The following is a 24216-nucleotide window of genomic DNA, read 5'->3' as shown; positions in this document are numbered from 1 at the left end:
CTTAAGGTTCCTCGAGACAGGGTACCAACAACCCTTCTGTGCCAATCTACTCCTAAAGTCACATCACAGCAACACTGAGGATGTGCGACAGCCCTGACAGCTCCACGTGACCCACAGTCCTCCAGCTCTCAGGTCAGATCTTATCCTCCTTTTGTGCCCCGCCACAGCAGAGCCTGACCTCCTCGCTGACCTCTGCAGAGGAGGTCTGCTCTAACACTGCCCAAAAAACCGCTTCCTCTCTAGGATGTCAGATTAAGATCTAAGTGTTCCACCTCCCTAAATTTGACATCCACACTCGAGGTCAGTATTTCCTCCTCTCTGCTGAGAAAAGCCTCGGGGATGACCTGCCTTCCTCTTTTGATCTCCTTCCACACGCAGACAGCTTCTACATTCACTTCTGTATATAATATTTACCCATTTGGCTTCAAGTGTTGCATGCTTTAACACAGCAAACACATCTTTTAGCCGCAGGCAACACCATTTAATGAGTTGCAATCCCTTTAAAGTGTGAGGCACCATCCCTTTGCTGCTCTTTTTTGTATGTAGTGATAATACAGTACTGCAGGACACATACACACAGATCAGCTGGTTATATCAGGATATGAAAATCTATGCCGAGGGCTCAGATACCACTGACCCGTTTGGCTGGTTTCAAACCATTTTTGAGGCACATTATACCATGTATGTCACAGGGACTACATGCATGATGAAGTGTTAAATCATATCATGTTCACAGTGTTTTCTGGGCTACACTCACCGAGACTCAAATTTCACATTTTAGTCTCTCTGCAGGCGTCTCACTGCAATTTCACAGACCGCCACACTCTCAAAGAAAGTACAACAAAGGTGTGGCATTGTAATCTTTGTTCAGAGATGAAATGCTGGTGCACTGTGGAGCGCCCTTCCTGGCTTCAGTCTCCGTGCTCCTGAGTGTGTGTGTGACAGAGCCAACAATAGTCTATTCACAGGCATTGTTGTGCAGTTATTTATAATACGGTATCAAAGCTAATCAAACAAATTAACTGCCCTCAATTAATGCTTGTAATGATTTGCAGTAAAGTTAATGGCTTACAGAGTTGCAGGAGTCAGGCTGTTTTATTGAGATGCTTCAACGTAACACTTCCAAGGTAGTGGATCAAGTTATCTCCAACTACTTGAAATGATCATTTATTTCGATTCACTTAGAGCTGACAGCTGCTTAGCTCTGAAACTGCCTTGCTTTTATTCAGCTCTGATTTAAGACACAACAAATAAGTACAGGTGTTGAGTTTTGACCCGTCTTGCTTACAGCAGATCATTTCTATAGGTTCATTTTATAAAATCTTACCAAATGCCTCAAAACTGACATCATGTTCAACACCTCACCAGTCAATCTCGAGTCGTAACATATGTATCAAACACCAATCTATTTAAAATACTTATTCTTTCTACGTCTACTCATTGACATAGATGCAATGCCTCTTTTTGTAAGGAGTTACCTGTGAAAATTAGACTGTTGCATGTGTGTTGCCTTTCCGTGTGTTTATACATGTCAGTCAACGTGTCACTTGAAGGTTTTCTTATTCAAAAGAGTCCGAAAGGTGACTGACAGCTGACAGTCACCCTCAATGCAACCGTCATCCTTTAAAATAGCTCCACAGTATAAAGAGGTGATGTTCGGAACTTAAATCAACATAACAATGGTTTCATACATTTGGTTTTCCGGGGAGTATTTGTTGCTCGAGAACAATCCCGTCTCCTTTCCTAAATAAAATAATATATCCCTCAGTGCTCTGTTGACTCTAAGTATTATGAATAAGGTTACCTTGAAAACGGATCATCGAGTCCATCGTCAACATCCTGTTGGGACATGAACAATAACAATCAATAAACACATACATTACTTCAAATGACAATCCTGCTGAGTCAGCTGCTGTCACAACTCATTTCCTCTGATTTCCACACTAATTAAGAGCTAAATAATTAAATATTGCATATTTCAGATGTTTCATGTTTTCTTATGTTACAATCACCGTGACTGTATGGCAATATTGCATGACTTTACATACGGGGAAAGTCTGGAAACATTTGGAAGGGATAGATTTTTGGTTCTCTGTAAGCAAGTGATCAAACCTATTTAAAAGCGATTCATTTTCTTATGATAAAATAAATATAACTGTCAAATTAGGACTTGAAATGATATTCATTATAACCAGAAGCAATGCAAACATGAAGGAATTATAAAAAAGCACAACACTAGAGAGGAGAGTATTAGAATAAAGTTGGGTGAGGCAAATATGTTAGACTGCATGAGATCAGCCTGCAGAGACATCATCATGAATATGCTGCCACCTAGTGTTCAGAAAATGCAAGTAAACAAAAACTGGCAGCTTCTGTAGCATGACGATTTCAAATGATTTACACATTACCTTTACGCTCTGATTGTTGCTAACTTATCTACTTAAAACAGTCCCATTTTTAAGGATAAGAAACGTTGTGGAAGAATTAGTTCATAGTCCACAGCTAAGCACCCTTAGACAAGTTCATTGTATCAATGTCAGTCCATCACATGTATCAATGAGTTGGAATAATTCATGTACACAACATGGCATTGATACAGTATAATGCTAAGGTGACGTATATCACTGTACTGGCCTAATGTATAGGGCATTTTTGCAAACAGACTGTATTTCCAAACTGTGTGGGCAGAACCATCTTTATTCTGATCGAGTCATCTGTCATAATTAACTGTTAAATGTTGATATTTTTTGTTGTTTTTTTGCTTAGATGTCTCGGAAAAGGGAATTCAGAAGCAAGGAAACTGCCTCAAAATCAAGGTACGTTTTATCATGGAAGCTATCAAATTAAAAACCATACTAAATTAGTTTTATGCAGTGAGCTATATAGGTTTAAAACTCAGGAAAATGCCAGTACTAGTGTTGGTTAAACATCTTGAGTTGTTGTCTTGGACTTGTTATCATGTAACAAGAAGTTGGATAACATCCAACCTAACCATACAAACTGATTTAATCTCTGCTTTCGGCACAATCAGCAGTTTTGGTGAGACCTACCCAAGAGTCGTGTTTGATTGGTCGTCTTCGAGTCGGGTTACTGCGAGGCGAGGGCGAGCTGAGTGACGCGGAGAAGAAGGGCCTCCGGAGCTTCTCCTCCATCACAAGTGGCTTGTGTTGCTCTGGATCCGAGGGTCAGGGGGACAGGTGAGACAGAGGGGGACAGATGAGAGGGGAAAGGGACGGGACACATACAGCAGAGAGAGAAGAAGAAGACGCTTGTCAGCTTGTTCCGTCTCTTTAACTCTGCAGGTAAACATCAGATCCAGCCTGTGGTGCTCACAGCTTCCTCTGCAACAGGCAGAATTTAAAACAGTCTGAAAAACGTTCATACGTCTTTCTGTCTCGACCTACTCCTGTGATCCTTAAGGCTTCACATCACATTTTCTCTCTGTCCTCGGGCTACTGGAAGTGGAGCTACTTTTAATTGAGCTGGACAGACAGCCTTTAACTAACCACACACTGAATGGATGATTAGGTCTCATTTGCAGACACTTTGACCCCTTCAGGAGTGGGAGACATTTGACTTATAAATGTCACGGCCATAGGGAAGTACTTAAGGTTTACTCTGACTGAGTAGTGAGTGGCAGATCATTAGGTGAATTATCCCAAGTGTATGTGGGAATTGATTGACGGAAGTTAAATGTGTGCTAAAAATGACTCGTCGTGGTTTGCACACAAGGTCAATTTAAAGTCACTATGCAACAGACTATAGTAGCGTTGACTTATTCATGTTTGCTAGATACTGTTGGGTTTACGAGGATTATAAAAGCCTTAAGTCTCGAGAAATGTGATCTTTTCTCACTCTAGATCTGCATTTCATTGCCTTCTCATTTCAGTGGCAATATGTTATGGTTTATTTTTATTGGAAAAATCGATGATAGTCATCTTGCCTTTTCTTTATCTCCTGGAATTACAACACCTCAATTCATCTTGGCCTTACCGATAGCAATTCTAAAGTCTGCAGTAAATGTAACCAATAATAAGACTGTCTGTATAACATTCAATATTATAATCAAATGAGCAACACTCAAACATATTGATGAATGATGGGAAAGCAATTGGAGGCAGAAAGCTGTAGAAACACCAACCTGAATGAAAGCCTATGACGAGATCAATATGTGGAGTTGTTTTTCTGCTTTAAAGTGCTGTCAATTGCCACAATATGCATACCTCCCAGTAAGCTCAGTGTGGATAAGAAGCCGTCGGCTCTTGAGAGCTGGTAAGAGCCAGGTGTTATTTGTGAGTGAAGCTTTGCCTGTATAAACAGTTTTCACCAACACATCTGGCAGATAGAGACTGGAAGACATATTTTGGGGAAACAGCAGTATTTTCATACAGTACATGCTAATGTTATGTGTAATGAGTTTATCTGTTAAACAGCATCTTTTGTATGCTAACGTTAATGGTTCAAAACCTTTATTTATCCAGGTAAAATCCCATTGAGATCAATGATCTCTTTTTCAAGGGAGACCTGCAGCAGTAGGTTCCACAAGAAGACATAAACAACAGAACAACAAAAGGACATCATACAGCAAAATGTACAGGGATTACAATTTACATATCTAACCACAAGTACAGGTACCAACAGCATCTGATTTTGTAGCATCCAACCGAGCTTTAAAAACATGTAGTGGTACTAGCTTGGTAATTTTCCATTCTTTTTGCAGACTGTTCCATGTTAGTGGAGCTGCACATCTAAAAGCTTTCTTCCCTAAGACAGTCCTAGCACTTGGCACATTTAATAAAACCACAGCATGCGATCTCAGGCAATAAGTACTTTCAATTCGAAACACACACCGGTTATTTCTCACTTACTGTAGAGCTGACCTTGTGTAGTGTCTGTTAGCATTATCACTTCGACTTGACCCTTTCTGACTGGTAACAATATATGCTAGCTTTCCAGAGGACGGATGTCTATGACGAGAGTATGAGTTGTTGTTAAAGAAAAACTTGGGAAATGGGAGGAAGAGTGCCACTTACACATTTGCCTCTGGAAAGTATGTTTACCTTCCAGCAATATGTTCAAGTCCTTATTGAAATTCTACCTCAATGCTACATGCATTGTTTGCAGTAAAAACAACACATCTCTATGCTAAGCTAAGCTAAGCTAAGGTAATTGCATACTGGCTCTAGCTTTAGATGTCATAAACCAACATGTGTTTTCTCATCTAAAACTCTGAAAGAAAACAAATCAGTATTTTTCCAAACTTTCCCCTCAAATCCCTCTATTAAATAGTGTGTTGATTATTCCCCAAATACGAAACCATGCTTTATAGAAAGCCACTGAAATTAAATCCTAACCTTCAGGAAACCTTTTCATTATTGCAGTTAAAATGATGTAATGTACAGAGAGAGGCCCAGTGGGAAATGAAAACATGAAGAGAACGTACCAGAAGGAATACACTGAGGGCCTGCTGTCTCCGTCTGCCCTTTGCTGGCTGCACAAGAACAGCAAGTCCTGGCCTTCTTGCTTTTGTCTGCAGACAGAAAACACTTCTTAAAACTTGACCTGAAGAAAACAAGATGATCCAGCTATGTGATAGAAATGAAATGTGATCATATTTTAACTTTTGGTTGTCAGCAATTATTCTTAATTGAAATCGTATGAGGAAAGATGATCTCAACTCATATGTTAGCAAAGGTCTGATAGAGGGTGTCGTATGCTGTACACATTGTAAAGCCCTCTGAGACAAATGCGTACTTTGTGACACAGGGCTATATAAATAACATTTCATTGATTGAATGATTTTTTCTTAAAACATAAAGTAAAAATGTAACTACTTCCTGTTCAGTGAACTCACCTTCCTGAGCAATCTCCCAAAGATCAAGCGCTACTTTAAAAGCCTGCGCTACAGTTAATGTCACAGCCTGAGCCTGGAGACAAGAGAAGGGGAAAAAACTGAGTAAATGCGACAAAAATAGCGAAATATAAAATGTAATAATTAGTTAGGACTCAATAAAATGCTTTGTAATAAAACGGTACAAATATTAACCATGTATTAGTTGCTAAATACTAGCATATTAGTATTACATCTAATATAATCTTTGTTAAACACATATTAACGCATTATTCTGAATGACCACATACCACAACTACTAGGACATTTATTAAGGGTTTGATACGAAACTAATGTAGTAAATGGTTCATATGGGTACCATAGTATAACGTGTCACTGAAAATGTTTCCATAACATCTTTACTCTGATATTTTAACCATCTACTGTGATATATAGATTTATCTGCGTAAGAAGTAACCATTTGTTATAATAAGCTGAACTATTACTACGACAAAACCATTTCTAATCTTATCAATTTCTCAAAATATGTGTGACCAACAGTATAAGAGCTGTAAGGTGTGCTGCCACTAGAGGGAGCCACACACTAGCTACATTTATGCTCTGCTGCCCAAAACCCAATGAACCTTGTAAACTAATTCCTTAAATAATCAGATTTGAAGACCTGCTTAAGCCCAAGAGTTTTCTGTACATCAAGCTAAACATAGCTTTATACAAACGGGTATTTATAACAAATTCACAACTGTGGCACACTTACAATCTTCTTCTTTTGGCAGAGAAACGCATGGCACTCCAGGGTCTCGTTGAACTGACTCTGAGAGACATATGCGAAGACTTTATCCTGAGTTTTATCTGCTGTGCAGTACGAGATTCTGCAAGAAAAAGAGAGACAAACAACATTATTCAAATGCACTAACACCATTAACCCGCTTGAAATAAGTGCATCCGTGATTATAGATGAGCAAATGCAGCCAACGGCAACCAATTTATAACATGAATGAAAGAATAAGACAAAGATCCTTTTTAATCACAGGACACACAGGCAGAACAAAGGACACCATGAGCAGTGTATCATCTGCTAGCTCGCACTCTTAATCCCTCCTCGTACATCAAGGTAAGCTGCACTGCATGTCGGTCCAGGCCATACCTTTGCTTTTTGCTCTTGCCATATGCATAAGCAAACCGATTGCAGGATGAGATACGCTGCTTTTGAATATGATGCTGCTGGAGTCCCACAGCTGGGAACAGAGGAGGAGCAGCAGTGCCACCATGAGAGAGGCTTGAAGCTTTGACTGGGCTTTTCACTACTTTATATGTCCAGATAATGTGTGTTATTATGCAAAAATCGACTGACATTTTTTGCTTTGTACATTTAAGGTTTTCCATGAAAGACTCAGACGGAAAATTGACTCTGACTCATGGTCGCTTTTTATTATAAATTCTGCATACAAAACATGAATAAAAGAACATCAGCCACTCGACAGGGTTCCTACACAGTTCCCATTTCATAGTTTTTCAGACTTTGAAGTGGATTCTCAGACCATATTTGGTTTTGGGACTGGTTTTCTGCTCTAAATACCATAAGCACTCTGCCAGCATGATACTTTTATTAACAGAAATGCACTATTTAAAGATTCAAGGCTTGTATTGTCATTCGTACATAGCTACAGTGTAGTTATGTAGTCAATGAAAATCTTAGGTCACGGGCTCCTCCCACAGTGCAACACATACAACTGATAGAATAGTGCAAGTAAATACAATAAAATAGAAATAGTGGAGAATAGTCTATATACAAGCAATTGGAATATTGATATAAGTTGCAATAAATAAATAAATCTAAGGACAGTCTTGAAATACAAATATTTCCCATACCAATCCAGACATGGAAATCTCTCAAATCAAAGCGCAAAGTATCCCTGATACTACAAAGGCACGTGAAACCGCATGACATCAGATGCAGAAATACAATATATTGCAACTTCTGATGAAATATAAGAGTTTCTTTTGTCTGTAATAAATCCCAAGTCTTGAAATGCGGATTGATCTCCACTGCGGCTATATTGCGCTTTGAAATCTCATTCCCTCACAGTCACACTGAATCTCTTCTGGATCTAATATCTGTTTTTGAAGAAATCCAATTGCCTGCAAATCCTGTGACAGCCATGGCCATTTATTTTCAATAGTTATCTAAAACCAATCTAGACAGAGCCAAGCAAGCCATTTCGCTCCCCCACCCACACCTCGGTTTACGACGGGTGCAAAACCGATGGATATGGTTCCTCAGTTGTTTTTTGTTGCAGGCTAATAGTAATGCAATCGACTTTGAGTCACCGCGTGTGACTTCCTGGGGTTGTTACCTGAATCAGCAGAGTGTGTCATGTGATGCTTTCAATCGGGGGTGTAAATGAGCCGTAGCAACCTTGGCCATTATAATTAAACACACATCTTCTATTATAAGCAGCACAAGGGCAGTCTGGGCTCATTTGCACCCTTTAAGTTTATTTATTTATTTGTATTATATATACTATTTTGTATGTTCTTTCCCACTATGTCTATCATTAAGTATGGTATTCCTGTCATGCTATGTTTTTTCTGTATTATTTCTTGTTGGCTGTTCCGTTTGTCTTCTATGTTGAAAAAGAGAAGCATGATTTCCACCCCAAAGAAGTCAGTACTATTGCTTACACTTGTATGCTTCTTCTCAATACAAATATCTGAAACATAAGCAGCACAAGGGCCAGACTTGGTCCTTTCACTCTCATTACCCAGGTATAGAATTCTACTTGTGTACGTTATTCATCTCTGAATAGCCCAGATCAAATCATCCCATCTCAATTAGACGGCATGTCATCATCATTAGTGAGGGATTACTCCACAGGATTCAGTGGTGTGTGGATCTCTATGTAATTCGCCATCATGACAGTTACTTGTTGTAAAGCGTAAACAAAGGGGATTTGCAGCTGGCAGCCACTCGTTTGCTGCACCATTTCAACGGGGGCACTAAAAATAAAGTAATTTATTCCATCAAACAACAAGCATGAAATCACCAGCGCTCGGATCTCCCTCCTCAGATTGTTTGCTGGCTTGCACCATTGATGCATGACCCACATTGCAATGCCCATGACACCCGGCTCTGTATCCCCCCCCCTCACCCCCCTCCGTGCTTTAACTTATATTTGGGCCTTATTAATTGCAGGAAAATGAGTAGAGATAAAGTTGAAAGGGTTGCCCTATTTTAGTTTGGAAAACAAGTGTAGTGATGGAACCACAGTGTTCAATATAACCTTCGTTAACATCTTAATAAGATAATATCTACTTTATTTCTAGAATATTTTGATCAAACTGAACTTATTAGTGTGGGCTTTAATTGTGAAAGCCTTGACAGAGATGCATCCTCCCCTGTGTGCTCTCTTTTCATATTGTTGGTATTTTAATTATATCAATAACTATATAAATTATTGATTATAAAAGTAATACATTATATACAACAGAATATTGCATCCTGTAGTATTACAGTACTATCAATAGTCCTTTAATCAGTGTAGTAATGGTAAAGCAGTGTTCTTGTCATACACCGAATGAATGTTTAATGGTTTTAGAACACTATATAAAATAGAAGAAACGAAAAAGGGCACTCCAAAGCAACATAATGTGTACATTCGCTCCATGTTTCGGATCTGCTCCTTAATATAATGGGTCATTCCCTTTGCCCATGCTTTAACCAAGTTCAAGAATATTTCTCTCTTTGTAAGACTTCAATAACGGTCAATTAACCATCAAACCAAGACAAAGAAAATAACCACCCTGGCTGTGGCAAATATTGTGAAAAGGCCTTTCATGTTGCCACTGATTTGAATTGTTGTTGTAATGTATCACACCTCTTCTTAAAACAGTCCCTACCCAAACATGTTCTGCACATTTAAATTGAAAAAAGGCACCCCAAAGATTCTTAAAACAGGTTGACAGTCAGAGCAGGACTTTACCCTGACGACACAGCCGGGCCCTGAACTCATCGCTCCTCTGTCTTATCGTATACTGCAGTATCTATAGAGATACAGAGAAGCTTCGGAAGAGACTTCTATAAACGCATTTCAACAAGAAATGTTGTCCATTGTCAACAACATGTTTTCAAGACGAGATTTCAGCAGTAAACGAACAAAAATGAGCAAATAGGTCAGCGCATATACAGTGGCTGATAAATAACTATCAGCAAGAATCTATTACCAACAGCAAGAATGTCACAACTATGAATCATCATATAATATGGGTAATACACAAAAGAATCTTCATTATAACATAGCATCCATGTGTGAATAATGTTATTTGTCATTGGAGTGAATACACATTTAAGATTTCATCTCTTTGGCAAAGACACACAAGCTCCCTCCATTAACAGTACAGTGCACTTCTATGGAGTGGGAGGTCTCTTAATCATTATTAAGACATTAAAAGAGGCAAATGGAAAATATGTATGACTGCCACACAATGGATCACATTCATAGAATAAGCCTTCAGCTTGAAAAAAATAAATAATTGACAGTTTTTCACTAAGCTAGAACAACAGAAGCTGAGCTGTCAGTGAGCATCATATCTCCAAAGGGCCTCTGTGGACCGCATGCCTTTGATCTCCTCACTGTGTGGAGCACCGGTGCTTGTGAGGGAATATCAGTCGAAATATTTAAATATTTACAGTACAAAGCGTGAATATAACTCGACACATCAAAGCCTCAAATTCTCTATATACACTGAATGAAGCAGGTATGCCGGGAAACACAACAATGAGCTACTTTTGTTCAACTTTTTCATAAGTGCATTCATGGAAAACAGCATTTTGCTTTTGCTGCAGGAAAGCAGGCACATCTTTCCAAATGCTGAACAAATCTGATTCAAACAAACCGAAAATGGGAAAAATAAATCGTAAGATGTTAGAGAGAACTTTGATTGGGGGATCCGACAGACATATCTCTCAGATGTGAGGATGTGTCAGAACAGTGTGCCTCATTAACAGGTGGAGTGTCAGGTACAGCTGCTCTGACCCGTGGGTTTTGCTGCTTGATATGCTGGTCTCTCTCCGAGAGCTCCTGTCAGAATATGAAGCAGAAACAGAGTCCCGATGGGAGCTCAACACCTCGCAGTGTTATTCTCTCTGGGAGATGTCATACATTTCAAAATATTATTTATGACTAAAAAACAACAACCGCATGATTAAATCAGTTGTCAAAACCGAAACATTTGACCAGGTTTCTACAGTTTTGCACAAATAAGTCACAAATGAGAAACACAGGGCACTTGTTTTTTATATTTATAATCTGATCGGTTGTCTGAGTAAAAAGAACAGTTTCAGCCAGTTGGTACGTGCTCTTGTGTCTAACTTTGTTATATATCATAACATTTATAGGATGTTGAACATCATTATACACGGTCACTTAAAAAAGTGTTTTCCTGGATGGTTCTGGGGAAATGAACAAAAAATGTCTGCACATGTTGGATTATAATATCAGCATTTCTTGTGTATATCTAAGCTCCAGAGGCCATTTATAAAATATCATCATAGTGTATATTTCAACACCCCTATTTTTTAAAACAAACCAAATGTTTAGTGTCGTTTTCTTCCTGAGAGAATTTAGACCTACAGCAATCTGAATGTCTGATATTACAAAGTAAGTAAGTAAATGCAGTGTGAAATGTGCTGCCAGTGGCTGTGAAGGCTGCTGAATTCAATAGTGGGATCTAAAAAAACTAAAAATGTTGCCACTGATACAGGATGATACTTCATTGTGTGTGTGGGTGGGTGAGGGTATGCGTGTGGGTGGATGAGGTGGGGGGGGGGGGGGTCATGGCTGCGAGGATCCTTTTTCCAATGTTATGGCACGATGCCTCCTTGTCTGTTTTCTTTCCCCCGCTAAGCTTCGCCTGAGGGAAACAGCCCTGCTTCCAGTGAGTGCAAATACACAATTTACACACACACACACACACACACACACACACACACACACACACACACACACACACACACACACACACACACACACACACACACACACACACACACACTTTGTATTTAACTCCATTATTTGTTATGCACATAAACAGGCTGACACGTCTCCTCTTCCCTTCACCCTTCACTTGCTGTCTTGGCCAATAAATGGATTATGTGCAACTAAAATAAGACATAAGAAAGGAGGGGGAAGAGGTTGAATTGGGGGTGGGGTTTCATAAAAAGGGGATAAATCAATCCTCAGTCTACCCGAGCTCTGCATGTGGCCCCTTCTATCCTCTATTATTACTCCGGAGTATTGGCGGCACGAGTTTCAAAGTGGGCAATTAGTCGTGGGTATTCCTGCGTTCAGAGCTCTTTTTACGTTCATACGAGCAGAAAGGTAAGATTGCTTTACTAGATAAATGAAAGGGGGGGGGGGAGGAAAGGAGGGAGAGAAGAGAGGGAGATCAAAGACGAGGCTCATTCCCCTGGCCTGTGGTCTGTTACCGCTGATAAGGTGGATCAGGAAGGGGCACACACACACACGTACACACACCGATCAAATATATCCTCCATCACACACCAGCTTCTCTGTTATCAGAGCTCTTCTGTAATCACAGCCCAGCCATGTGATATTTAGACGGTAAGGATCAATTACACGAGGCCCACTCTATATTACAGGAGCTATCCAGAGAGGAAGGCAGCCAAACAGACACAATCCACACACACACATGAACACACACACTCTCTCTCCTTTCACTGATTCGGTAGAGAGAAACCTAGCGTGGCGCTGACAACGGTCAGCTTTCATTGACACAGAGAAACAGTATGAGACGTCCCCCCGGCGACCCCCTCCTGGCCTCCCATTATTGGTTTCCTGCTGAATTGATCAAACTCACAATCGCTTTGAGCAGAGACCTGCTCGGTTTATTCCTACACAAAGGAGCCCAAGCAAGGGACAGAGAGGAAAGTGACCTACATAGAACATATCAGTATTTTCAAGAATCAGATGAAGACACTATTTTTGTTTTTAGGATTCGACTCGGAGGATTAACAGAATTGTTAGGCACAGCACGAATAATAAACCCTTGTTAAGTGATGATGTTTTAGGACATATTGCTCAGCCACGCTTATAAAGTCAGGCATTTACCTCTGGAGGTAATAATATATGAAAATGTAAAGTTTTACATGCAGTTCTTAATGGTTTGCATGATATTTTCATGTATTTGCTTGAAGCCAGTAGCCCTAGCCTTTTCACTGACCAGCACACGGCTTGACATAATGCCAACCTAAAAAATATTGTAATTATTGAGACTTTAAGAGACTCTCAATTATAATAATATGGGTTTTGTCTAAACCGGGTAACCGGGGCGCTGCGCCATCTTACTTTCGGCGTGCGCCCTCATACCAAATTGCCGATTTTCCCCGTAAAATGTTAAAGTGATGCCAGAAAACAATATTTCTGTTGGTCAGACATTTTATAATTACTCCAAAAATATCGTGTCAAATAGACCGTCAGACGGCATAGACAGCTTTGCTTTTGGACGAGTGGCAAGCAGAAGGCTTATACTTAAACTGTGATTTCTGAATTAGATCGTTTCTTTATCCGCCCTTTTTTCTGTAGAGGAAGTATAGAAACCTTAACTCGGATGTATTTGTTGTTTGAGGTGCAATATATAACTCGGCAGCTTTAAGACATAAAAAACGAATTTTCCGCTTCTCTCGCACGCATTATGTTCGCCGGAAAGTGGTAGGGGCGTTTCATTTACCTGTATATGGAGACATTTTCTATGAGGTCAGTGGTCTCTGTGTCCGTCATGATGATGCCTTTCGGAGAGATCGTCAAAGTTACTTTCTGAAACTTCTTGGCACTGGCCCTGGCCTGTGGATATGAAATATAAAAACACATTAACACTCGTAAAAAATCAATAGGGAGCTGTCTGACATAAATATAGCATGAACGTACTTCTGATGACACACCAAAAACCCCTGAGATGCGACAGTGGCTGCCAAGCTAAACTAGGCAGCCTGCGCGAGTTGCCCCGGAAATGTGGGGAATTTATACAAAAGTGACAGAACTGGGGGGGAGGAAAGCCGCATCGTGAAGCCCAGAACGAGGGCGACATGCAACTCGAGGTCGGGCTGGCAGGCGCTCACTCCCCCTGCCGCTCTGCTCCATCTGGAGTTTCAGGAAATAGGAGCAGAGTGCTGAGCTGGTGGTCTGTGAGAGAGCGGCTGTTGACTATGACAATGACCTCCTTACCATGCAATTAGCTGACAAATGAGAGCAGTTTAGTTTCACACTCAAGTGCGATGAGGTTAAGAATCGGTAGATAACTGTAGAGGAATACAGAGGGTGAAAGAAAGACATTATTTCATCACTTTCCATTCTCCCTGCAGGAAAACTCTTTTATTGTTGCAGTAGGTGAAATAAAGGCTGACACCGAGGAGAAGCGGATGATGAAAATAAGCGGGATCTTTGCTTAAAAGGAATAACCAGGACTTCTGAAGGACAACAGGAATGCTGTAGGAGCCTAAATGCCCTGGAGATGATGATGAGGAACAGCACATTCTGCTGAAACCCGCAGCACTTACAATACGTAAAACTGGCATTATATCAGAGAGGGAACAAGTGCTGTGGCTGAGTGTGGCAGCTCATCCATGTAGGAAGTGTTAACAACCACGTTATATTCTGTCATGTTACTCGTGTCATGCCACGAGGCAAAAACCAATCTGTCAGCTTGAGATACGCCAAATGCAGCTTCTTCTATACGTTCGGTCCCTCCGTCTTGTGTTATCATGCCAGACTGAAGCATGTAGCAAATGGAAAAGTCACAAATGTATTCAGTAATCCTATTCAAGTTGATTGGTTTCCAAGGGAACAGACAAGAGACAACTCAGTTGCTTTTCCTGTCCTCCTGGTGTAAATCAATTGAATCTTAATCCTGCCATTAGGTTTCGGTTCAGTCTCTAATTGAGAAGTGGGGGTTTATGAATCGGCTGCCAGCGCCAGGCTTTCCTTTCAGCAGATTAGACATTTCTTATTGTTGGCAGCGCTCAGGGAAAAGGTGTGCGTGAAGGACACACTAAAGAAGGAAATGTTATGTTTGCGTTTCGAATATGTAAATATATTGTTTGTATGTCTAGAAACTCACTGGTTTGAATGTAGTTATAAGGCAGTTTTCAAAATTGATGTAAAAAATAAAACGTCCTTCCCTGTGTGGCTCAGTGTTGTATAATAAACATCATATCAATAATTTGACTGCTGCACATGTGCAACTCCTGGATTAACAGCTATTTGAATCATGCATCAATATTGACCTCGATTTAAAACTGAACCCAACTATAACTACATGCCAAGGGAATAACAGATTATAATACATAAACAGTTATAATTTACAGGACCTTTTGGACTTTTTTTCCCACATGCAAACATTAAAGGCCACATTGAATAGTGAGTCCACACTGGTTTTCTGCCCATAAGACTATATTTGCTGAACAGTGAGGGAGATATTACTGACATAAAGCACATCTTCTACTTAAAATCTGCCTCTAATGGTACCCAAGGTAGGATATATACTGTACAAAGAAAAAATGGAACTTTATTTGGTGCAACAATGTTTAAATGTGTCATAAATGATCATCCTGGGTACATTTTTTCCCGGACCATCAGAATAACGTCAACTAAAATGACAAGTATTCCCCTTAACATTGTTCAGAAAATGTGCACTGCAGTTGTAGGCTGTCATTTCCCAAATGCCCAGGAGAGATTCTATAAAAAGCATGGCTGTAATTGAATTCTTCACAATGTCACTCTTGAAATTACACGTTGCTATTGAAGGTCCTGACCTTGCCTACAGAATTATATGCAACGTGGCTTGCTAATTTCACAATCAGAACAATTATTTGTACTTCGTCCAGCACTTACAATGAAATCAAAGTAACTATTCAAGATTCAAGTGCGGATACAACTTTCTTTATGAAACACTAAGAAAAGGGACCAGTGGCTCACCGTGGTAACGATTCTGCGAATGGCAGCTGAGGCCATGTCCTCTCCTTTGGGCTGGCCCACCAGAGTCATCCCCAGGTACTTCACGTTGAACACCATCCCATCCTGCAGGGTCTCCTTGGTGTCCGTCCAGTTCTCTGGCAGCTCTGTTAGGAACAAAGGATATAGGAAATCAGCTAAATGCGCTGACATTGCTGAAAAAAAACGTTATTATTATTATCAGCTTTCAAAATGGTTGAGGATGATGCTTGCTAATGATCGTAAAGATTTCACATAATCTACTCATTAAATACCACATATGGGATCAAATAAGTTATTGTGTAAGGGGAATCACATGATGTCCATAAAGGATACTTTTAAATACATTACAAATATTCAATTCTAAAAAAGTTAGTTTAAAGTCTTCGTTGTTTGTTGATCAGACTTTTAAAAACTCAAACTCAGCATAGACAGCATGCAGGTTAGCAGACAGTGATGTGGCTGTAGTCAGAAAATGATGTGATATTATCATCCTAACATGAAATAAAAATGTCACATCCCTGCAATATCTCTTATTTCTCTATATAATAACATAATGTGTAAAGGTCTGTGTGCATTGTGAGATAATTATTACAAGGAAGTCAAACTCTACTGACAGAATAAACACATTGTTTGATTTATGGTAGGTGATCCACACAATGGACACTTTCTTTCCTTTTTCTGAATGTACAACTAGAAAGCATCCAATTAAACAGATCTGTTGCTTGGATGCTGTCGTTTCTATGGAAGCGAACAGTGTGGATCCGTGTCGCACAGGCCCAACAAACCGAGGATCAGCAGGGCTTTGATAAACTGTACACAATGTCTGCAATGTCCTGCTGTTGCTGTGATTTCCAACAGGTAGCAGCAAGCTGTCCCTTTAGCAGGCGGGTGGACACACAAAGGGGGACGGTGCCCATGCAGAGAGCCTGAAATATCTCCAAACGAAGCCTGGAAATCCTGCAGAGGAGCACCGGGGGAGGGATAACTTACGAAACAGACCACGTTTTCTGAGAAATATAACGGGCTGATAAGGGAGACATGAATCCACAACAAATTAAAGCAGCCTTTAAACACCAAAGTTGTGATAAAGGGAACCATACCCATGCTTCACTCTCGTTTGTGTCCTTTTTTCTTTCAAGGTCCCCTACTATACTCTCAAGTGTTTGGCTCTAAATACCAAACAGATCATTGGAGCATGCCATATAGCCCTCTGTTTCAGCCATGTTTCAAAAGTGTTGATTCTGTGGGTGTTTCTCTGCTTGCTTGGTAGCACATGTCTTCCGAGTCACTTGCTTCAGAAGCGAGGCAAGAATACTTCCTGGCATTCGGAAAATTAAGAGTGGAACAGGAGAGCAAGTGTGCAGGTGTGCATCACATGAGAAGCCCCGCCTTACATTTTCCGCCACAGATTTGGGGTAATTGGTCCGTGCGCAAAGCATTGTGGGGATTTTAAGACCGCGGAGTCTACACATGTGCAGCCTCGACATTTTTCCTCTACGAAGTACGCCGGGCTCGGTAGAATTCCAAGTATGCTGTACATTGGAACAGTCCTTCGGCGGGACTCGATGACGTAGTATGCTTGAAATTGTGGCTCTGGAGCAGCTTTACTCGACATTGTGGCCGTTTCTGAATCGCGAGGATGCTGGCTTGGTAGTCGCGTACTTCCAAGTCACTTCCTTCAGAAACGAAGCAAGTATACTTCCAAGCCACGGCTATGGAAAACGAAGAAGAATGGAACAGGCTAACAAGTGTGCCACTCTCTCTAATGGTTTCAACACAAACTGTACCAAAAATAAAATACCTCACGATGTCTATCTAATTATGAACTTGCTTTACTTTCACGGAACACATTTTTCGTGATAACAAACAAATGTAACAAAGTAACATATTTACCAACACTTGTTCTACGCCACTACATACTTACATTTAAATGTGTGCTGCGTCGGTTCAGCCATTCTCCGCAAGGGTTTTTGAAATTGGTCCGTGCGCAAAGCATTGTGGGGATTTTAAGGACGCGAAGTCTACCCATGTGCAGCCTCGAAATTTCCCCCAAACCAAGGACGTGGCCACAGTGGAATTCCAAGTATGCTGGAGATTGGAACAGTCCTTCGGCGGCACTCGATGACGTAGCATCCTTGAAATATTGGCTTGGAAGCCAAAATCCTCGCGATTGAGAAACGGCCTGTGTCTGTAGCTTTGAATGCTAATGAACTACATCTCCCCACGCCCCTCTGCGAGATGAGGTAATGTATTACATTACATTACATTGCATTTAGCTGACGCTTTTATCCAAAGCGACTTACAATAAGTACATTCGACCAGGAAGACACAACCTTGAAGAAAACAGAATCATATAAGTACATCAGGTTTCATAGAGCCAAACATTTCAAGTGCTACACAACTGGCTTTAGATAAGCCAGTCCTTTATTAGTTTATAAGTGCTTTGTTAATAAATCTATCACTCGAAGTGGAGTCGAAAAAGATGAGTTTTCAGTTTGCGCCGGAAGATGTGCAAGCTATCAGCTGTCCTGATGTCAATGGGGAGCTCATTCCACCATCTTGGAGCCAGGATAGCAAACCCACGTGTTTTTGCTGATGGGAACTTGGGTCCCCCTCGCAGCGAGGGTGCAGCGAGTCGTTTGGCTGATGCAGAGCGTAGTGCACGCGCTGGGGTGTACGGTTTAACCATGTCCTGGATGTACGAAGGGCCAGATCCATTGGCAGCATGGTAAGCAAGTACCAGTGTCTTGAAGTGGATTCTAGCAGTTACCGGAAGCCAGTGAAGGGAGCGGAGGAGCGGAGTGGTGTGGGAAAATTTAGGAAGGTTGAAGACCAGACGAGCCGCTGCATTCTGGATGAGCTGCAGAGGTCGGATGGCACATGCAGGTAGACCAGCCAGGAGGGAGTTGCAGTAGTCTAGGCGTGAGATGACGAGAGCCTGGACCAGAACCTGCGTCGCTTTCTGTGTCAGCTGGGGACGTATCCTCCTGATGTTGTAAAGCGTGTATCTGCAGCAACGGGTTGTAGCAGCGATGTTTGCAGTGAAGGACAGGTTGTTATCTAGGGTCACACCCAGATTCCTTGCAGTCTGAATCGGGGAAACAACTGAGGTGCCGATGTTGATTGTTAGGTCAAGAGTGGGACAATCTTTTCCCGGAAGGAAGAGCAGCTCAGTCTTGTCAAGGTTGAGCTTGAGGTGATGAGCAGACATCCACTGAGAGATGTCAGCTAGACAAGCAGAGATGCGTGCGACGACCTGGGTCTCTGAGCGGGGAAAGGACACAATTAATTGGGTGTCGTCAGCGTAGCAGTGGTATGAAAAATCATGCGGGCTAATGACTGATCCGAGCGAGTTTGTGTACAGGGAGAAGAGGAGGGGACCAAGAACAGAGCCCTGAGGGACCCCTGTAGTTAATTGACAAGGGTCGGACTCAGACCCTCTCCAAGTCACCCTGTAGGTACGGTCTTTGAGGTATGAGGTGAGGAGGGAAAGTGCAGAGCCTGAAACTCCAAGTTTTTGGAGAGTGCGAAGGAGGATCTGATGATTCACCGTGTCGAATGCAGGTCCAACAGGATGATGACAGAGGAGAGGGATGCAGTTTTGGCAGTGTGCAGTTCCTCAGTGACAGCAATGAGAGCAGTTTCTGTGGAGTGACCTGCCTTGAAACCAGACTGGTGCGGATCCAGAAGGTTGTTCTGATGGAGATAACAGGAGAGTTGTTTAGAGACAGCGCGTTCAAGTGATTTAGACAGGAACGGGAGGAGAGAGACAGGCCTGTAGTTTATAACATCTGACGGGTTGAGAGTGGGTTTCTTTAGGAGAGGGTTTACTCTTGCCTCCTTGAGACTGTTTTGGAAAGTGACCAGAAGTTGTCATGTATGTATAGAAGACATGGAAAAGTGGATTTTGCATAATAGGTGACCTTTAAAGATTCATTTTCTGCTCACATACTGAAATGATGGAGACAGAGCCACTCAAAATAAATGTCTAACACTCCACTGGGCTATACTGGCACCAAACTCTCCACACGGGCTGAGCCATCTGTCACTGGCAGGTCCCATGCAGCTGAGAAGGAGAACGGCACAGCGCTCCGTCCACTAACAGCGCTTACAACTATGAATTATTAAATCATCTTTAATCATTCTGTGGGGGCTGCTTGGTTTGTGGTGGTTTAGTAATGGTGGGCAGCATTGTTGGTTGCGTTTGGCTTGTGCTTGAGATGTGTGTCATGATTAAAAGTCCCCTTTGGTCTAATAGAAATTGTCTTTACTACTTACAGCCATTCATTGTTCCGAGGCGGTAGGTTCACTACCATTAAAGAGCAGTGCTTTAATGCGCTATTGATCCATGAGGGGGCAATGCATCGCTCCCCATCCCCCTCCCCACAGGAGGTCAGAGGTTCAGCTACAAAACACTGCCAAGAACACTAACAACGTAAGGTAAGAAAATAGGTGACACATATATAGAAAAGCCATTTCACTGTTGAGTTTTTCAAAAGATGAAATCAAACATAATTCTAATCACTACCATTGTATTGTTGTGACAAAAAAAGCATCAGCCCACAGCTGATATTTGACAATCTTGGCAAATAAAACCACAGATACAGTATCTGCAAAGGTCACGAGATTTCACAAGAACCAATACATGTATACCAGGTCAATGCCAACATTCTCGTGGCTTAAGAGTAACCTCTCCAAGTTGTCTGGGGAACATAGATTCTTTGTTTAAAAAGCACCAAACTTACTTGGTTAAGAATTAGCTTTCTTCCCTTTATAGGGCCTAGAGTTCGTATAATATTTGTTTGGAACAACGTGTGTCCAAGATGTTGCTAAGGTTTATCAGACTTTGAAGTTTCTCCTGACATTTATTTTGTTTGAAGGAAGTTTAATAATTGCAACCACAACCTTACTCATTTCCAGAAGTAGCCTTACTCTGCCAAACTCATTGGATAGTCCTCATCTTAACTGGAAATGATTACTGACTTTTACACATCTAGCTTTGGCATTAGTCTTTAGGCATCATACCTATGTAACCACCATGTGAATGCACAGTTTCACAGGGTAATTGTATTTATAAAATGATGTTGAAAACATGAACAAGTCAGCAGTTTACAACAAACGTATCGTATTGGCGTACCTTGAGAAGCTAAGTGTAGCCGATCTGCTGGTGAGTGGCAACTTGTTATTCAGTTTACAAAATGGTCATGACCTGATTTTATTTACTTCCGTGTGATATCTTACTCCCATTATTGAAAACAAATCAAGGATGTTTGGGGCTTAGCAAAGAGTAAATTCCAAACAGTTTTTATCTTTAACCTTGATCAACACCCACATCAATCTTCAAAGTAGTTAGGGTCATTCTTAGCTGTGATACATAAACCCCTGGTCAGAGGATTGAATTCGTTGTTGCATTCTGTCCCAGCATTACAAAGCTTTAGTCCATTTTGTGACTTCACCAGGCTACATACATGAATTATTAATGAGCTTCATGTTGATGCTGCAGGGTTTCCAATATATTATCCTCCTAAAAGAGGAACGCTTACATTTTTAATAAATCCTGTATGAGTCTACAGAGGGACCAGGACTGATAAGAGTGACAGGCACAAGCGGGAGGGAGGCTAATTGGATTTTAACATGTTGAAGAAAATAGAGGAACACTGAACAACCTGTTCCCTGTATATTGTGTGGATTTGTCATGTGTGTGAGTGTGTGTTAGTAAAGAGTGAATGTCAAGGTCATCTGTTAAAAAAATAAATAAATCACAAAACAAGATTAGGGAGGGCGATGCCGCTCTGGTGCACTGGGGACGTTTGCATCTTTAAAATGATGCGTGGCAACCCTTTCACCCAGGCTGCTGCAGCACTGTCTCCATTATGTTCACACAAAGCCTCACAGTTGGGACGCACGCTAAAAAGGAATCAATGTATTACGATGCAGGCACACAGAGCAATTGTATGATACTTTGCTGCACTGAGCCTCAAGTGTAATCACATAAAAGTTATATTAGAAGTTAAAACACCATTGCCTGGAGATGTGGAGCACTGTAATATATTCAACAGTCTGTTGAACGAGGAACTGACAAGTGTAGCCATTTCACAGTAGCTCATCCGACTGTTGCAGTATAATAGATACCATGTGCTCTGCACGCCGTCAGCTACATGCAGTGATCACCAGCTGTGTCTTCCAGATCCACGCTCAGTAATTTAATTTGCACAGAGAAACTGAGTTAGGATCGTACGCGTTGGGATTCTGCTCTGGCGGTTAATTAATAACACAAACAGAAGGGCACCCGGGCACAATATAGAAAGAAAGGGCATCTACACTGGCACACAAAGTTTCCTCAAGGTACCTTCATCGGAGTCAAACAGGTCTAAATAACAAACACATTCTATGGTTTCAATTTCCCTACAGGTCAGTAAGTAGGCCATGTATTCCTCACACAACATCTAGGTTTGAATCCAACACCAATTGCATTACATTACATTGCATTTAGCTGACGCTTTTATCCAAAGCGACTTACAATAAGTGCATTCGACCAACAAGATACAAACTTGAAGAAAACAGAATCATATCATATACATCAGGTTTCATAGAGCTAAAACATTTCAAGTGCTACTCAACTGGCTTTAGATAAGCCAGTCCTTTATTAGTATACAAGTGCTTTGTTAGCAATTCTTTGTTAGTAATTCTATCGCTCGAAGTGGAGTCGAAAGAGTTTTCAGTCTGCGCCAGAAGATGTGTAGGCTATCTGCTGTCCTGATTTCAATGGGGAGCTCATTCCACCATTTTGGAGCCAGGATAGCAAACCAACACCAATATCAAAAAGGAAACATTCAGCTTCTTTTGTTAGACCCAAGTGACACCCCCATCCTCAACATCCTTATAATATCATCTCTTTGCCTTACTGTTTTACTCATCCGATGGAACTTTGAATCTAGGACACCACCTTGACAGAGAAAATAGGCCGCACATCCAGGGGAGATGGTGGGCTGGGATGGTGTGTGTGAGTGGGAGTGGGAGGGTGGGGGTGTAACTGGTTTCTGATACTGCCTTGAGGGGGAACCTAGTTAAGCTTAGTCCTTCCTTTCAAGCTCTTCTCAATATTTTCCTAATTCTATCCTTCCACTCACCTTCTCAACTCATCTGCACATGGCTCTCAATTGAACCCACTTATTTTGAACCCCCTCCCCCCTCTTCACATATAACAGACTTGCTTATTAAAGGAGCACAGGGATACGTATTAATATTTTAGATTGCCAATCAAAGCCACAGTACGAGCCACTCCTCAAACGTCAACAATAACAAACATGGAGTCAAGGGATCAAACAGCCGATGTTGCTAAGCAACCACAGACGGCAGCATGGAGGTGGTACCTGCACATCACATTACTGAACACCTTGGCTAGGCATCAAAGCAAGTGTACAAATAACAAAGTGCTCAGAAGAAGTGGAATTACTCTGAACTGGAGCAGTACATGAAACCCCACCTCCATCATTTAGTATTACATATCCAACGGGAACAAATACAAAACCTCATGTAAATCTTTTTCTAAATGCCCTCAAGTGATATCCTATATCTTGTTTGACTGACAATAATGAACTATTAAAATCAGAAAATGACCAGTTGGAACTGAGGATGGTTCAGCCATTTTGATTCAAATGTAAATATTCATAAATATTTATCTAGTAACAAGCAGGGTCCAATAACTTTTCTGATTATCAACTTACTAATCCATACAGTTACTTACAGTTTTATATGTGGCATGTTTAGTGTGTATTTCTAAGTAACAGATAAGGGGGTTTTCTTTAAAAAAAGTCCCTTAAATGCAAACTTACTCTATATAAAGCATCTCAGATACAATAGAGAAATGCAAGCAGAAGATAAAATGGACTACTTTTCTCCATGGCGTCTTATTTTAAATCACTAGTATCAAACTAATGGAAATCATATTGCTTTTTGGGGCTTATGAGCACTAACTCCGCTACAGACATCTTTTTATTTCCCACAATATCCTGTTTTAACTACCACACCCTTGTATTTGTCTCTCTTATAGAGATTTCATTAAACTCTCATTTCTGATGCTTTTCATTTTCTACTGACAAAAACTGTCCAGGGAAGACAAATGTAAGCAAAACCAATAAAATGGATGATTCAAATCTATGAAGACTATGAGGACACTTTATTGGGTTTGTGTCTATTTGGGAAGATTGTGTATATTCTCACACAGCAGAGTCATTAAGTGTCTGTCATCAAGTTTTGAATCGTTATCCCTCAAAGGAAAAATCACTGATGTAAAATAATTCAGGTTCAAGAATCAACTGTTTGCCTCGGAGGTTCCCTGAATGAATCAGTGCTGGT

At 40.9% G+C, this 24216-nt stretch overlaps 1 protein-coding gene across 5 annotated transcripts in view; it reads right to left on the bottom strand.

Moving 5' to 3' along the window:
* si:dkey-71h2.2 (low density lipoprotein receptor adapter protein 1) overlaps window positions 1-24216 on the bottom strand; it is a 46794-nt gene that overhangs the window by 7290 nt on the left and 15288 nt on the right. For 3 of the 5 annotated variants that reach the window (XM_034206919.1, XM_034206920.1, XM_034206918.1), the window contains exons 2-8: window positions 15841-15983; window positions 13598-13710; window positions 6606-6720; window positions 5855-5927; window positions 5444-5530; window positions 3051-3172; window positions 1805-1839 (exon numbers count right to left, since the gene is read on the bottom strand). In XM_034206919.1, the coding sequence (XP_034062810.1) occupies window positions 1805-1839; window positions 3051-3172; window positions 5444-5530; window positions 5855-5927; window positions 6606-6720; window positions 13598-13710; window positions 15841-15983 (688 nt within the window). Of the gene's footprint in view, window positions 1-1804; window positions 1840-3050; window positions 3173-5443; window positions 5531-5854; window positions 5928-6605; window positions 6721-13597; window positions 13711-15840; window positions 15984-16958; window positions 17098-17782; window positions 17841-24216 lie in introns of those variants that run through there. The other 2 variants (XM_034206923.1, XM_034206921.1) reach the window with 2 other exon arrangements.

Source organism: Gymnodraco acuticeps, unplaced genomic scaffold (genome assembly GCF_902827175.1).
Source record: "Gymnodraco acuticeps unplaced genomic scaffold, fGymAcu1.1, whole genome shotgun sequence".
In the NCBI taxonomy this organism is placed as follows: Eukaryota; Metazoa; Chordata; class Actinopteri; order Perciformes; family Bathydraconidae; genus Gymnodraco; species Gymnodraco acuticeps.
The sequence above is the reverse complement of the archived record's forward strand: the minus strand, read 5'-3'. Positions and strand labels throughout refer to the sequence as shown.